This window comes from Hyperolius riggenbachi, chromosome 8 (assembly GCF_040937935.1).
Source record: "Hyperolius riggenbachi isolate aHypRig1 chromosome 8, aHypRig1.pri, whole genome shotgun sequence".
NCBI classification, from domain to species: domain Eukaryota; kingdom Metazoa; phylum Chordata; class Amphibia; order Anura; family Hyperoliidae; genus Hyperolius; species Hyperolius riggenbachi.
In genome coordinates this window covers 255,924,242-255,940,351 of record NC_090653.1, presented here as the reverse complement: position 1 = coordinate 255,940,351, position 16,110 = coordinate 255,924,242, and the positions used below count along the sequence as shown (strand labels likewise).

At 40.3% G+C, this 16,110-nt stretch overlaps 1 protein-coding gene across 9 annotated transcripts in view; it reads left to right on the top strand.

The window, feature by feature from the left end:
- The window catches only part of GRIN1 (glutamate ionotropic receptor NMDA type subunit 1), a 199,413-nt gene that overhangs the window by 181,863 nt on the left and 1,440 nt on the right, over positions 1-16,110 (top strand). For 5 of the 9 annotated variants that reach the window (XM_068248669.1, XM_068248662.1, XM_068248664.1 and 2 more), the window contains one exon: positions 782-11,932. In XM_068248669.1, coding sequence (XP_068104770.1) covers positions 782-850 — 69 coding nt within the window. In that variant the 3' untranslated portion in view covers positions 851-11,932. Of the gene's footprint in view, positions 1-781; positions 11,933-14,358; positions 14,454-16,110 lie in introns of those variants that run through there. The other 4 variants (XR_011023219.1, XR_011023217.1, XR_011023218.1 and 1 more) reach the window with 4 other exon arrangements.

The following is a 16,110-nucleotide window of genomic DNA, read 5'->3' as shown; positions in this document are numbered from 1 at the left end:
ATATTCTAATGGGCTAAGATTTTGGATTTTGGGTTTCAGGTAAGCTGTCAGCCATAATCATCAACATTATAACAAATAAAGGCTTGAAATATCTTGCTTGGCATGTAATGAGTCTGTTTTATATATTAGTTTCACTTCTAAAGTTGAATTACTGAAATCAATGGACTTTTGCACAATATCCTAATTTTCCGAGTTTCTACTGGAGGCCTCATTAACTATTTTAGACAGTGCACTTTATTGGTCAGGTTTTGGTCTCGTCCAGTATAGAGAAAAGAAGGAGATCTACTCTGAAGCCCTCAGAGATCCAACATAAAGTACATAATGTTGGTGGGTGCATCCTGTAACCCACAAAGCGAATCATTGTCAATATCAGGGATACGGGTGGCACTGAAGTAACTTTACATTTTGTGAAGCAGTTGGAAGATCTAACTCCTTTTCATGGCAGAGGCTTTCATGGTGGGACACGACTACCAAAAGTTGGGGAAACACTGATCTTTGCCTATAGAGCAGGACACACTCCACTTATGTCTTAAGTTGTTGGAGATCCCCTAGTTGGCTGCAAGTTCCACCCAATGTGCGTCCTGTTATATCGTTATCAGTGTAACAGATGTTCTCAACAAAACAGCAGTCAGTCACCCAACTGCCTCTATAACCGGCCCAACATATTGTCATTCTTACAGACACTAAGGTCTGCCGACCGAAAAGAAGCCTCAGCGGCAGCGTACAGCCTTGGCTCCAGTTGATCCTCACCTCTCCTCTCTGTGTATTTTGTATTTTACAGCAATACCATCCCACTGACATCACCGGTCAGCTTAATCTGTCCGACCCTTCTGTTAGCACTGTGGTGTGATGCAGAGAAGAGGGACTGTTGTGGCTTTTGGTAGATGGTATAATATGGACCTAACGCATTTCACATTTACGGGACTGGTAAGAACGAGGTCAGAACTTAAAGAACTCTGGGATTGTATGTTTTTTTTATCCACTTAACCCCCTCCTTCTGCTCACCAAACCACACTGGACTGCAGGAATTTTTGAACGTCACAATTTTGGCTGGAGAGAACAGGACTAAAATTTTGTTGCAAATTTTCCTTTTGCTTGCCCCCTATCAGCCCATTTTCCTTTCTTCTTTTTTTGTATTATTTATTTTATTTAATTCTTATATTTACTTTCTTTTAAAATGATTATTTATGCATTTATTTATTTTGAACCTGGACAATCTTTGGGACTGTGTGGAGGTTGTTTGAGTATTTTGAAAACGCTTAGCTCTCTGTTTTTATTTTCCATACTGCTACATAACAGCTAATGTTGCCGAAATGATCATACTGTCTAATCCTTTCTCTTTCTGTTTTATATCAAAGTAGTACTCTGGGTCAGACGGGGTTTTAGACGTAAGCTCTTACTGAATTCTTTTCTTTCGTTTTGAATGCAAAAGAAATAGCGGTAAAGGTTGATAGCTCTATTCATCTTTCTTTGCCTCAAGAGCACCAAAAGTCTTATAGCAAAGAAAATCTAAACAGCCAATCTTTGTTCACCCCTCAAGGAAGAAACAAGTAGGTTAAAACTTTGGCTTATTTCCAACATATGAAACGCTACACATGATGGTAGCTTAATAAATATTGCATCCTTTTTAAAATAATAGGAAAAGGGTAAAGGCATTTAACTTTCTTGCTAGAAAGTTTGGACTACTTTGCATCTTAAAGTTAGATATTTTTTGTCATTCTAATTTTGGATAAATTAGGAGGAGGATTTGTTTTTATTCAGTGATGTTTTATTACATATATAAAATGTTAGTAGGAGGAGAAGGTTAAAAATATATCTTAGGTTTTTAGCATTGTTTGTGTACCTGATTAGATTTTCTAGGCATTTAGACACACAGCTTGCATAAGGATTTTACAACCTGGAATAAGAGTGTGTCAGCCAGATGCAAACCCAAGGAACAAATATTTGAGTTTCAATTGTATGGAAAGGGTTTTTGACTTATCCTGGGGGTTTTACTTCTGTCTAGTTACCCTACTGGAGTAAACTATCACTTCCTTTCTCTGGTCTCTGGGACAGGAAATGAGGGACAGCAATAAAAGTTGATAAAGTTTTAACTCTTTGAAACCTTAAGGCTACTTTCACACCAAGACGTTGCGTTTCAGGGGACGTTAAGGTCACATAACGTGCCCCTAGCCCAACGCATGGTGGTGTTGAAGTTGGACGTCAGATTGAGCTGCGTTATGCAGCCCTCAAAGCAGCCGTTCCAGGTTAGTGATAGGAAGTCCGGATCTTATTAAGGATTCTGATTATTTGAATCGGATGATTGAAAACATCCGGATCTTTCAACCTAATAATTTGAATCATTTTACTAGGGAAGCAGACTGGGGGTGAAATGACTAGCAGGACAAGGCTTTCCCTGCACTGTACATTCTGTATGTTCCTGCTTCTTCCAGACAGACATCCACTGTGAACCGAATCTTTCATTGTGATGATCCGGATGATTCGACTCACAAAAAAGATCCGGATCAAATGAACGATTTGTTCATGATCCAGACAACGCTACAGTTCCACCACCAGTCACCACAGTGCAGTGAATATTAATTAGCCATGTGGCTGGCCGTGGAGGAGGAGGGGAGACCTCCTCCTCCAACATTACTGAGCATGTGCAAACAGTCTAACGCTGCTTAGCCAAGTATAACGTACAGCATGCAGCACTTTGTTTAAACGTGCTGCGTTACTATATAACACAACGTGGGCACTGTGAACAGCACAATTGATTTTACAGTGCTGTGACTTAAGCTGCGTTACTGGCTGCTGTAACGTGGGACTTTAACGTCCCTCTGTGAAACCAGCCTAAAAAAAAAGAGGAAACACAGGAAGTGAAGGGAGATTCTCACAGAGAGGGACACAAACAGCAATACACACCCAAATGTTAAACTTTTTTGAACACTATCCAAATATCATATAATTTATTGAGGTTGGTCTTCAGTAGTTACAGCGGGCTGATAATACCATGGTATGATGTGGATGAATAGAAGTACACTAAAGAATTTAGGCTGATTTATACTGTATTTTGCAGACGTCTAAAAACCCTTCTGACTCAGACAAGAGATCCTAAACAGCAACTCCTTCAAAATGTATTCCTCACTTTTTTGGCTGGATTTGTGATTGGCTGTAATACACTAGACCATTGGACAAAGGTTTAAACTAAGATTTCCCTATGCAGAAGCCATTACCGGCCTACTCTGGTACCTTTACTGGGCCCAAGGGGAGGCTCAGAATATTACCTTGCATGGGCAGCCCAAGACAAGCGTATGTTGTATGTCCCAAAAAGTTATGGATTCTTATTTCTAGGTCCTGCAACCTCCAGTGGATTCTTAAAGGGACTCCGAGCACCTCTAATGGGTATGCCTTTAAAGAGACTCCGACCAGTACTGCAAAGTACTTAAAGATACATACCTTTCTGTAGCTTGTGCTCTCCTCTTTCATGTGATGCCTGAACCACCGTTCTACACCAAATAGTTTTCGTTTGATTTCAATTTAAAATATTGCAGCTGCCATCTTGGCTATGTTATAACTTCTGGGTCACCCCTGTCTTCTCTGTTAGAGAAGTGCATCACTGAATGAAGCAGGAAGAGGAAGTGACACGCATGGCCATTGCAAGAGGCTCCTCCAGAGGGTCATAGCATGACTTTGCTGGAGGTTGTCTGGCTTAAAGGCATACCCATGAGAGGTGCACGGAGTCCCTTTAACAGTAGGATTATATGGAGAATTTGCTTAAAGTACACCTTGCTTGAGTGAGCTATGGAGGCTGCCTCTAAAGCTCTCTTATGAAAAGTCTACTCTACGCCAATGAAAGGTGTACTCTAAATCAAGTGAAAAAAAGAAATATATAATTGTGGAAATAGTAACTCATTTAAAGAGCCAGCATCAACCAATTACAGCCATGCCAGGAGCTTGAGCTGAACTCAAACCCTATAAATGAAACTAATAAATGGCTGCATTAGACTTTACCTCACTTGCCATCTCCTGCTCTCTGCATCTCAGACTGCTTCTCCTAGGAGACCCCAGTTTTTGCTGGATGTACTGAAAGTGTAGGCATGCCCACCTCTCATGGTGTCATTCAGCAGTCTGTACACCTGTGCAGAGGGAGTAGAGGCAGCCAACATCTCTGCAACCCCCAGACTCCACCCGACTAACAAGGACCCACTGGGGGCAACAGAGAAGCAATTCCACATGCAGACAGTGTGGAGTCCTAAGAAGGGCTATGCTTAAAGTAAACCTGAACCAATTGAAATGATTAAAAACAAAATTAAAACACACCTGAAAATGAATACTACATACTTACCTTACAGTCAATTCCTCTCAGAAGCTCACTATTTTCTTCTAACAATGATTCCTTTCAGTTCTGACAAGATTTGGTCAGAACTGAAATATATCAATCGCTGTCAGTTACATATCAGTTGCTGTCAGCTATACAGTATATAAGTTGCTGTCAGTTATAACTGAAAGGACAACTGATGTGCAAGGTAATGTCCATGCTTCCCTGTGGCTCAAGTGGGCAATATTACGGTTTAACAGTCTGCTGACCTGGAAGCTGTTACAGGGTCATCAACATTTTTAAAATGGAGGATGGAGAATCCCATTGATCAAAGTGGACAAACAGGACATGGGAGAGGAGAAAGAGATTGAGGAGAAGACTACACGGGAGGCAAGTATGACACGTGTATGTTTATTTTGACTTTTAATTTTCAGTTCAGGTTTGCTTTAAGCCGGTCATACTGTTTAATGTAATTTCTAGGGTTCTGAGTGCAGGTTCACTTTATGAAGCTTTTATGAAGCCAACCCCCTTTCATTTTGGAGGAGTTTCAACTTCAAATTTCAATTTGCACGATCTCTTCGTTTTAATGTGTCTACCCATTCATAAGATGACCATTGCTTCACCATGTGCATGAGTTGTACCATCCTGCATAAGAGACACATTTAGAGTCAGACATTTGCTCCTTAATTTCCTGTGAAGTCATAACCCTTCGCAGGTTGTGGTTTGCTGACAAAAAAAACCCCCAAACTTTATAAATGATTAGAACTTTTAAATATAATTTACAATTATCCATTATTGTATGCTTTGCAGTAAAAAAAAACTATGAAGGTATCTCTTAATCTTGGCAGTGGTCTGAAAATTTCCACTGTAACCTCTGACCTAGCAGTTTTACACCTGGGTGTTATGGGAGAATTAGTTGTAGTTTAGACCAGATGTAAAAAAAATTCAGTGTCAGCTGAATGCGACATACAAGCTTACACAGGTGCGTAATCCCACCTTCCGATACACTGGCAGCTCTGGGCTGCAGAAAAAATGAACCAATTTACTCAGACACAGACGCCACGAACCATGAAATGCCCAATTCCATATGTCTCCTGTGGAGGTGATGAAATCGAAAGACCAGCATCCTTATTCACATGTATGGCAGAGAGGAGCCTATATTATAGATTTGATATAAAATCTATCTATTTATACTGTATAAGTGTTAAAAGGTTACTTTATAGATAAACGGTATACATGCCAATAACTTTTCTCCTGACTTTTCTCCCAGGAGATCATGTTTCATCTAAAGAGGTACCCAAAAGTAGGTTAAAAAAAAAAAAAGAACGACTATTGTCGTTGTTGCTGGTAGCTTAAAACGTATTTTATTAATAAGGTGAGGAAATATCTCCAGTGAGAAAACGCAAGAAAAAATGTAATTAAACAGGCAACAAGGTGAGATATAGGTAAGGATAGATCTATCTGATCTATCTATCTACAGGACTAGGGGTGACCAAAGTTGAGATGCAAATAATTTTGAGTTGATGCAGGATTATGCACATTTCTAATGTAAATTTACGCCGCCTGAAAATACACCAATCAAATCCCTTCAAGGTTTTACTCGATTGGTCCATTTCCGAGATGCATATATTTGCATTAATATTTGCATAATCTCAATACATCTCACACATATATATATATATATATATATATATATATATATATATATATATATATATATATATATCCCTATGTATGACCACTAATCAGTGTATGTAAAGGACAGGATTGCGCATTGCTGTCAGATCAGTGAGTAGTGAGGGGTTCATTGTGATTGGTCACTATGGGCTACCGTAGCATTTTGGATAATCTGTGAGAGAGGAGTTTTTCCCTTTCCATTTGGGCATTATAGGAGATGGGCACATTTGCTAAGAGAAGCACCGCACTGCTGATCCCTTAAGGTGTTTCTTCTTATGTGTATAAGCTCAGGCTACGCACTGAGAGCGGGACTGGCAATTGTAGCTTTGCATTAAATGAAGTCAGATTCTGGATTGAAATTACGAATGGCGGGAATAAATTTAAAGTCCTTTTGATTGAAGCAGTTATGATTTTACCCCCAAAATTTGCACTCCAAATCCCTCTTTGCCTTTGGGGTGACATCACTGTATGAGTGGCAGTTAGCGCTCTCTGTGTCAGTGAGTGTCGATACACTCAGGCCTGTACAACACTCATGATTTTCCTGTATCTCTTGGTGAAGCTAGAAGTGGGCACTATGCATGAGTTGTTAGTCCCCCACCAATGACACCGGACTTACTGTATACAGTATGCATGTGAGTTCCAGGCTTCATAAGCCAGGCCCCTAAGCACCCACAAGGACTTAGGCATTTGCCTAGCCTGACTTAAAGATTTAGCTATGGCCTTATGTCTCTATGCTCTAAACTCTACCTTAGTGCAAAAGGATTATAAGGCTGATGAGAGATGAGGAGGGACATGGTGACCACCCACCCCCGGTTCCCAGATCTTGGGAACAATTGTTGCAGACATTTTGTAAGGAATTGGTTGTTGTCAGAGCCTCATCATCCACAAGACAGTTAGGCAGGTGCCTAGGGCCCGATGGGCACCTAGGGGCCTGGATGGCACCTTTACTGACTAACCTTCCTCATCTTACCTTACCAAAAAAGCCAGATGACCAACAGTGGGGGCCAGATTTGTCATGTTGGCCTAGGGCCCCAATTCAAGTTACTCCTTCTCTGGTTGTTGTAGTCTCACACGTTAAATACGTTTTGTCAAGTGAAATTTAATTTAAAATCATTTTAGCTATACTAACCATCCATGGGAAGACAGTATATTTCTGGCTGGTTCGATCAATCTGCCGGTAATCGATTCCCCAAAAATGTCCAGTCGATTGACAGATTCGAAGATCGGCAGCCCATAGTGTTGCACTGCATCAAACAATGCAACATGGCAGTTCGATTGACTTTTCAGTGCAGTAGTCTGTTGAAGATGACTGTGCAGTGTGTGGTAGGAATCGACTGCTCTCTAAAATCGGTTCCTTTCAGAGAGGAGTCGATCATTTTATCACACCTGGGAGCAATCTATAAGTGTATGGACAACATTTTATATCTCAACCAATCAGCTTTCTCTAGTCAAGCTAAAGATGATGTCTGGTTGGCTTAGAATACTGCCAGTTTAAAGTCCTCAAGTCCCTTTGGCTACTGTTACTTCCTGAGCCTTTCAAGACTGGAGAGGGGACCTATTGTGGATTTCCCATAAAACTATAGGGAAAATTCCAACCGGTGACAAGAAGGTCTACACACCAGGATCTTGGACAGTAGTGCAGACCTGGTGGAGACCATTTCCTACACTGTACTTAAACTGTTTGGGTGGAATTATTCTTTAAAGTGGACCTGAACTCCTGCATTGGACAGAAGGAAAACAGAGAGAAATGCGCCCAGTGTGTTTTTACAGTTTAGCCTGTCTAATCCCCTCTCATCTGTGACTAATCACAACTGTAATTTGATCTTTAAGCTGCATCAGCCGGCTGCCTCGGCAGAGCAGCTAATTTGTAAACACAGGATGTTAACTCTATATCTGCTTCCATGAAAGCAGGAAGTAGACACACTGCAGTATTTGTATCAGCTGTAACAAAGGAATGTTCTTCTTTAAAGGTTATTATGCTGTTGCTTATCTTTTAGAGCAGAGGGGAAGTTCTGAGTTCGGGTCTGCGTTAAAGAAAACCCAAAGAGCAAGGAATATGGAGGTTGCTATTACTGACTTTGTCTTTAAAAAAAAAAAAAAGGTATTTCCTAGGCTAATTCTTTCTGAAATCCGAAAACTACCTATACATAGTTTGGGGTAGAGAATAATCAAATCTAAACCTGTAATAAAACATACATCTTTAATCCATTAAATGTATAGAAAAAAACAGAAGGTTTGAAATTCTATTCAAATCAAGGAAAGGAATCATTTAGCATGTGCTTCATTTTCACATGTTGAAATGGCCTGACGCATGTTTCACGACCTACAGTATTATTGTTAACCTGCCTGGTGTTCTGATTCCCGCGGCCATGTGGCCGCAGGAGGGTTTTTTTCGCCCAATTTTTTTTTTATCATGTAGCTAGCCTAGCGCTAGCTACATGATTCCCCCCTCCCTGCTCCCACCCTTCCAAACGCCACCGGCGTGAAGACCCATCCGGAAATCTTGTTCTGAACGGGATTTCCTTTATTGTCACCATGGATTTCGCCATGGTGACAAACGGAGTGATGTCATCGATGTCGTGACGTCACAGGGAGTCCCGATCCACTCCATAGTGCAGCCTGGCGGTGATTGGCCAGGCTGCGCAAGGGGTCTGCGGGGGGGCCCACTTTCGCGGCGGGTAGCGGCACATTGGCGGCAATCAGGTAAGACACACAGCTAGCAAATCGGTCCACCAGGGCCCGAGCAATACACCGCGGCGTTACTGGACAAGCTGAGCTCGTCGGTAACGCCCAGGTAGTTAATTTGGGAAATGCTCCTTTTCGATAGAAAGGGCAGAAAAAGGCAATCCTTCACATGCCAGTCCACTTTACCCCTAATAAAACACTCAGTAATTTATCAATGTTAATATATATTTTATAAAGATACCGCCACAATGGTTTGCAGTTCGAAAAAGAGTTCAAATCTTTATTTGCACAAAAAATATTCCTTATTGAAAAAGAATAGGACAATCCAATCGGTCAGTTTTCAAGAAGATCACAAATGTGGTCTAAGCACATCAACAAACACATCCTCATGTGATCAATATTATTACAAATTCTGGCATGGAGTAGTAAGAATACTTTCCGAGGCAACGACACTGGTTTGTTTCGGGCATATGCCCTTCGTCAGGCCTTTAGTATTAAAAAGATTTTTGGTACTAAAAGCAAAAGACACATGAGCAAGAATTAAAATACATAATATTCAGAAAACTAAACAGCCAAAACCCAGGAAGGAAAAACCAAAAGGTGTAAGAAAAAACTGGTGAAACACTTTCCAGTAATCATCTGGATCCAGTATAGTAAATGCATAGTAGGAGATAAGACATAGGATAAAAGTATAGTCCATGCTAGAGAAGCAGACACTACAGGTCTGCCACACCAACCACAAAATACATGTGAGGAGATGTTTGAAGAACAAAAATACACACGTGTCAAAAGATGTAAAAATGCACGTTTCGCGGCCTAACAATCTGCTTCTTCAGAGGCTGCTTTTCAAATCCTATTTCTAACCATGCGATTCTTGAAAATGTATTCAACTCTAAAACATCACATAGTACAATATAAACATAATAGGTGAGGAAATGTGGCACTCAAAGTTTAGTAGCTCTAGTTTAAAAATACAGCATCAACAAAAATCCATAGCAGTATAAATACCTGCCGAGAAGGTATCGGCAGAGTATGGATTTTGCATGACAAGCTAAACCGGCCACTAAAAAAAATAAAAAATGTACTACTGTGAGCAATGTGAGCCAATAATTCATACTATGATAGAAATGCAGACATGGACATAACAACAAAAGTAGGTAGCTTTCAAAACTTCAAGTTTCTTCTTGAGGCATGTTTCAGAACTGGATCAGAACCATACTGATCCAGTTCTGAAACATTCTGAAACTTTCTGATCCAGTTCTGATCCAGAGAACGCGTTGGCTTGACACCATCAAAGCTGAAACAGGATTGAGCTTAAGGCAACTTGCAGAAATAGTACAAGATCGGACAACATGGAGAGAGCTAACCCATAGACTCACCAAGAGTCGGATACGACTGAAAGGATAACATTAACAACATCGTAGATGGTGAGATGACGATCAAATACAAAATTGAGTAATAATTGAATAGTGTACAAAGTCCATACATGTGCCAAGAACACCAACCTTCAAAAGATTTGATTATTCACCAGTAAAACCCCTACTCCGCCCTACGTATAGGTAGCTTTGTGATTCTAATTATTGGTTATTCTAATGTGATGTTCAGCACATGTAAGTATATATTAGGCCATATGCAATTCACTTCTTCACCTGACTTTTCTCCTAGGAGATAAATGTTCATCTTCAAATTAAAATAACTTTTCCAGCACTTTTCAAAAAAAAAAAAAGTACCAAAAAGTAAATGAATCAAAATCAAAATTATTTTGAGCATTTTCTTGCTTTCTGATGGCTTAAAATGCATTTTATTGACACATTTAAAAAATATCACCTAGGTGAAAACTCAGGTGAAAAAATGAATTGCATATTGGTCCTTGTGTTCTACCAATCTCTTCTGACTCAGAACCAATACTGAAATCAGGTGTCCTAATTTCTTTCTGACATTACTGACTGCATGCTTGTTGTAGAGAATGCTGCTAATGCGAAAAAAGACCATCTTAACAGTCATGTGACTGGCAGCATGAGTCATGTGACTGGCAAATAAAAATGGCAGCCTCCATATCCCTCCTATCATACCTTTTAACTCAGCACTGTATCTTCTACAGGCAGTTGGGTGGATTGTCCATCACAACGCTATATAATGCAGAGTCAATCCCATAACATCATCATTCTCATCATCTATTTGCCATGTCTAAACCGACAATGATTCCTGCCTCAATGCCTTCCATTCTGTTGTAAATACGTCACCATGAGCAACACCTATTTCGCTTGTATCACACTGTTTACATTTGAAAGTATTTTGCGAGCGTCTGATCAAATAACCTATTTAACAGATGACTTATTTATCGATAGCAATTTGCTTTATTGCTGTGAAATGTGATATAGCAGTTTGATTTTATTGGTTTGAAATGTGTTATTTCTTAATATGCTATGATATTGCATTATTTGAATGCTTTTTTTTATTTGTTGTATATTGTTTTAATGTTTTAGTTCTTAAAGGGTCAGTCCATACAGAGGTAACATGCCAGTTTTGGACAGATGCTGAGATGGGGGTGTAACAACAAATCATGGGGTACCCCAGCAAAACTTTGATGGTGCCCCATTAATGTTCTCATCCCTTCCCTTGCCTCCTCTTGGTGCCCTTAACAGCCTTGCGGCCCACCTTACATGGGTCATAAAACATGTGTGGCCATCAGGATCTTCACACCCATAACAAGTGTAGCCACAAAAACACATGGTGTGAAGGATGGACCGCTCTATAAGAGGGAGGGAAGGTTAGTAGCTGGGGCCCCTACTGGCCAACCCCTCAAATTACACCATTTGTACTTTCAATCCAGAATCTGACTAGATTTAAGGCAAAGCTAAAATTGCCAGTCCCGCTCTCAGTGCATACCCTGAGCTTATTCACATTCCAATACACATAGAGAAAAAAATACACCGTAAGTGATCAGCATTGTGGTGCTTCTCTAACCAATGTGCCCATCTTCTATAATGCCCAAATGGAAAGGGAAAAACTCCTCCCAGACTCACAGATTATCCCAAATCCTACAGTAGCCCATAGTGACCAATCACAATGAACTCCTCACTGATCTGACAGCAAAGCGCAAACCTGTCCTTTACATACACTGAATAGTGGTCATATATAGGAATGGTCAAGGAGATATATAAAACTATGAGATGAATTGGGATTATGCAAATATGAATGCAAATTTATGTAGCTATACAATGGACCAATCGAGTAAAACCATGAAGGGATTTGATTGGTTCATTCAGGAATGGGGGGGGGGGGGGGTTGTGTTAGGAATGAGGAGAGGTGTTAGTGTTTGGCATTAGGAGTGGTGGATAGTGTTTCACATGGTGGGGGGGGGGGGGGTAGTGTTAGACTTTAGGAGGCGGGTTTAGTGTTAGACATTGGAGGGAAGGTGTAGTGTTAGGAATTAGGAGGGGGGTAGTGTTAGGAGTTGGGGGGGGGGTAGTGTTAGGGATTAGGTGGGGGTTAGTGTTAAGTATTAGGAGGGGGGTTAGTGTTAGGTATTGGGGGGTTAATGTTAGGCATTGACGGGGTTAGTGTTCGTCATTAGGAGAGGGTAGTGTTAGGCAATAGGCATAAATAGGGGGGTTAGTGTTCAGCATTAGGAGAGGGTAGTGTTAGGCATTAATAGTGGGGTGTTAGTGTTCGGAATTAGGAGAGGGTAGTGTTAGGTGTTAGGAGGGGGGTTAGTGTTAGGGATTAGGTGGGGGTTAGTGTTAGGTATTAGGAGGGGGATTAGTGTTGGGTATCAGGAGGGGAGGTTAATGTTAGACATTAGGAGGGAGGATTAGTGTTAGGCATTAGGAGGGGGTTAGTGTTAGGCAGTAGGAGGGGTGTTGGCTCTACTCTGCCCAGCTCTGCATCTCCTCCGCCCATTCCCCACCTCCCTGCACTCTGCTCTGTGATGAAACACACAGAGCATATATATCTATATCCATATATATATCTAGTATCTATCTAAAATTGGTCAATTTTTGGATGGACTGACCCTTTAACTTTCCCTCTGTTTAACATGCAGATAGTCTACGTTTCAGATGAGTCTAGTCACTAGTTAGCTTGAAATGTATTCTATGCACAGAACAGCTTCACAAGCCACCAAATTATTTATTATAATGTATTTATTTAGAGAAAAAATATACACTTCTGCATGAAACGATGCCAATTATTTATTCTGATTGTTATAAACCTGATCTCTGGTTAATATATTACACATGCAGGTCAGTAAGGGAAGGGGAATGTTTTCTTCGCTACGCTGCATCAGAATGTGGGAGTTAGAAACTTCTCCGGATGCTGGTATACTACAAATCCCAGCATGCTTTGCTGTGGTCAGCAGAACATAGCAGGGATGGCGGCCCCCAGTGTCTGCTGAGAGGTACAGCAACTGCCAATTGTTACAGCACTGAGTCACTATTAGGAGGGGAAAAGTCAGGAATGCTGTTGTATATATATCCTATATAAATATATATGATATATAGATATGTATATATTGCTATTATGTTTTTACAAGTTTGTATTATAATCATAACGTTGGGTGCAGTTCTTTGTTCCTTCTGGTGACAGTCACTGTATATGAGATATATGTGTTTAAAAAATACAATTATTTCTTAATAAAGATGTTTTTTTGACATAAGAACAGTTTCCTTGTTTTAGGCTTGATTGATAGCAAGAGAAACGACAGATACTCTGTCTGCACTTAGTACAGTCATTTGATCTTCTTACCTGGACAAAAAAGTTTTTTTTACTTTTCTTTATATTTCTACCACTTCTGCCGTGGGTTGTTTTCACCTTGAAGCACACCCAAGGCAGAAATAAACGAATGACATAAACAAATGTATCTATCCTCCTCCTCCTAAAAATGGCTTTTTGAAATATTCAACAATTTTATTTTATATTTAAATCTACTTTTTAAGTTTTATTCTGTTTTATTGTTTTTGCTCAATGACACATTCATTGAAGTATGCCAGAGCTAAAATCTATGAACTATTGACCCTTTTGATCTCTTTCCTGCTCTTAGAAGCCATTTTCTGCTAGGAAAGTGTTTGATAGTTGGAATTTTTTATCAGTGAGGGTCACTTCCTGTCTGAGTCAGGACTGAGTCAGCCACTTACATCCCTGATATTTAACTCTTTCAGGCAGAGAAAGAAAAAAAGGAACACAGCATAGTTATTTGTGTGCTAAGCACTGTACATACCCATGTCTATCTCATCATGTCACATGTCACCTCGGGTATCCTTTAAAGAGGAACTTTAACCCAGGATTGTATTTCATCCCAATCAGTAGCTAATACCCCCTTTCCCATGAGAAATCGTTACCTTTTCTCAAACGATCATCAGGGTGCGCTGTATGGCTGATATTGTGGTGAAAGCACTCCCACAGTGTGATGTCAGGACCATGGTACTGACATTACATTGTGGGAGCCTTGTTGCATTGTGGGAAATAACAGCTGTTTCCAACTGCCAAAAAAGCAGCATTTCGTTCCACAGACATCACCTGCCAGCAGTAAAGATGTTGCCATGTCATAAATTTCAGAATGTAAATCAGGGAGAAGAAAGATTTTACAATGGGCAAACACTGGCTAAATCATTTATAAAAAGTTACTGTAAAAATTAAGCATTTTTTCCATTATGTTATTTTCACAGCAGTTCCTCTTTAACCACTTTTGCTTTTAGGACATAGCTGTTACGCCTAAAAATGCATGCTGGACGTAGGAGCTACGTCCATGAAAAACCTATCACCGCGGCAGATCGCGCGTTCACCCGTGCAGGTACTTATCGCCGCCTGTTAGCAGTTCCCATTCATTGATCTAAGTCCTCATGTCAATGATCGCCAGCATCAACGAGATGCCTGCGTCATTGCGATGTTGGAAGTAACACATCCACGCATTACTTCCTGTTTAGCCTAGTAATTGTACGCAACAGAAAGTAATGCGCAAGGACATCTTGTGGCCAACTAGTAAAATTACACTTACATACATCTATTTTACAAAACAGACCTACACATGATTTAAAATTAAATCTTTACTTCTCACACTCTCCCAAAAATACCCCCCAAAAACTTTTAATACAAAAAAAAAAATTACAATAGAAAAAACACATAATTACAGAGTGCAGAATTATTAGGCAAGTTGTATTTTTGAGGAATAATTTTATTATTGAACAACAACCATGTTCTCAATGAACCCAAAAAACTCATTAATATCAAAGCTGAATATTTTTGAAAGTAGTTTTTAGTTTGTTTTTAGTTTTAGCTATTTTAGGGGGATATCTGTGTGTGCAGGTGACTATTACTGTGCATAATTATTAGGCAACTTAGCAAAAAACAAATATATACCCATTTCAATTATTTATTTTTACCAGTGAAACCAATATAACATCTCAAGATTCACAACTCTGTCAGTGTTTTAATCTGTTCACCATCAACATTGCGTGCACCAGCAACCACAGCCTCCCAGACACTGTTCAGAGAGGTGTACTGTTTTCCCTCCTTGTAAATCTCACATTTTATGATGGACCACAGGTTCTCAATGGGGTTCAGATCAGGTGAACAAGGAGGCCATGTCATTAGTTTTTTTTCTTTTATACCCTTTCTTGCCAGCCACGCTGTGGAGTACTTGGACGCGTGTGATGGAGCATTGTCCTGCATGAAAATCATGTTTTTCTTGAAGGATGCAGACTTCTTCCTGTACCACTGCTTGAAGAAGGTGTCTTCCAGAAACTGGCAGTAGGACTGGGAGTTGAGCTTGACTCCATCCTCAACCCGAAAAGGCCCCACAAGCTCATCTTTGATGATACCAATACCAGCCCAAACCAGTACTCCACCTCCACCTTGCTGGCGTCTGAGTCGGACTGGAGCTCTCTGCCCTTTACCAATCCAGCCACGGGCCCATCCATCTGGCCCATCAAGACTCACTCTCATTTCATCAGTCCATAAAACCTTAGAAAAATCAGTCTTGAGATATTTATTGGCCCAGTCTTGACGTTTCAGCTTGTGTGTCTTGTTCAGTGGTGGTCGTCTTTCAGCCTTTCTTACCTTGGCCATGTCTCTGAGTATTGCATACCTTGTGCTTTTGGGCACTCCAGTGATGTTGCAGCTCTGAAATATGGCCAAACTGGTGGCAAGTGGCATCTTGGCAGGTGCATGCTTCACTTTTCTCAGTTCATGGGCAGTTATTTTGCGCCTTGGTTTTTCCACACGCTTCTTGCGACTCTGTTGACTATTTTGAATGAAACGCTTGATTGTTCGATGATCACGCTTCAGAAGTTTTGCAATTTTAAGAGTACTGCATCCCTCTGCAAGATATTTCACTATTTTTGACTTTTCTGAGCCTGTCAAGTCCTTCTTTTGACCCATTTTGCCAAAGGAAAGGAAGTTGCCTAATAATTATGCACACCTGATATAGGGTGTTGATGTCATTAGACCAC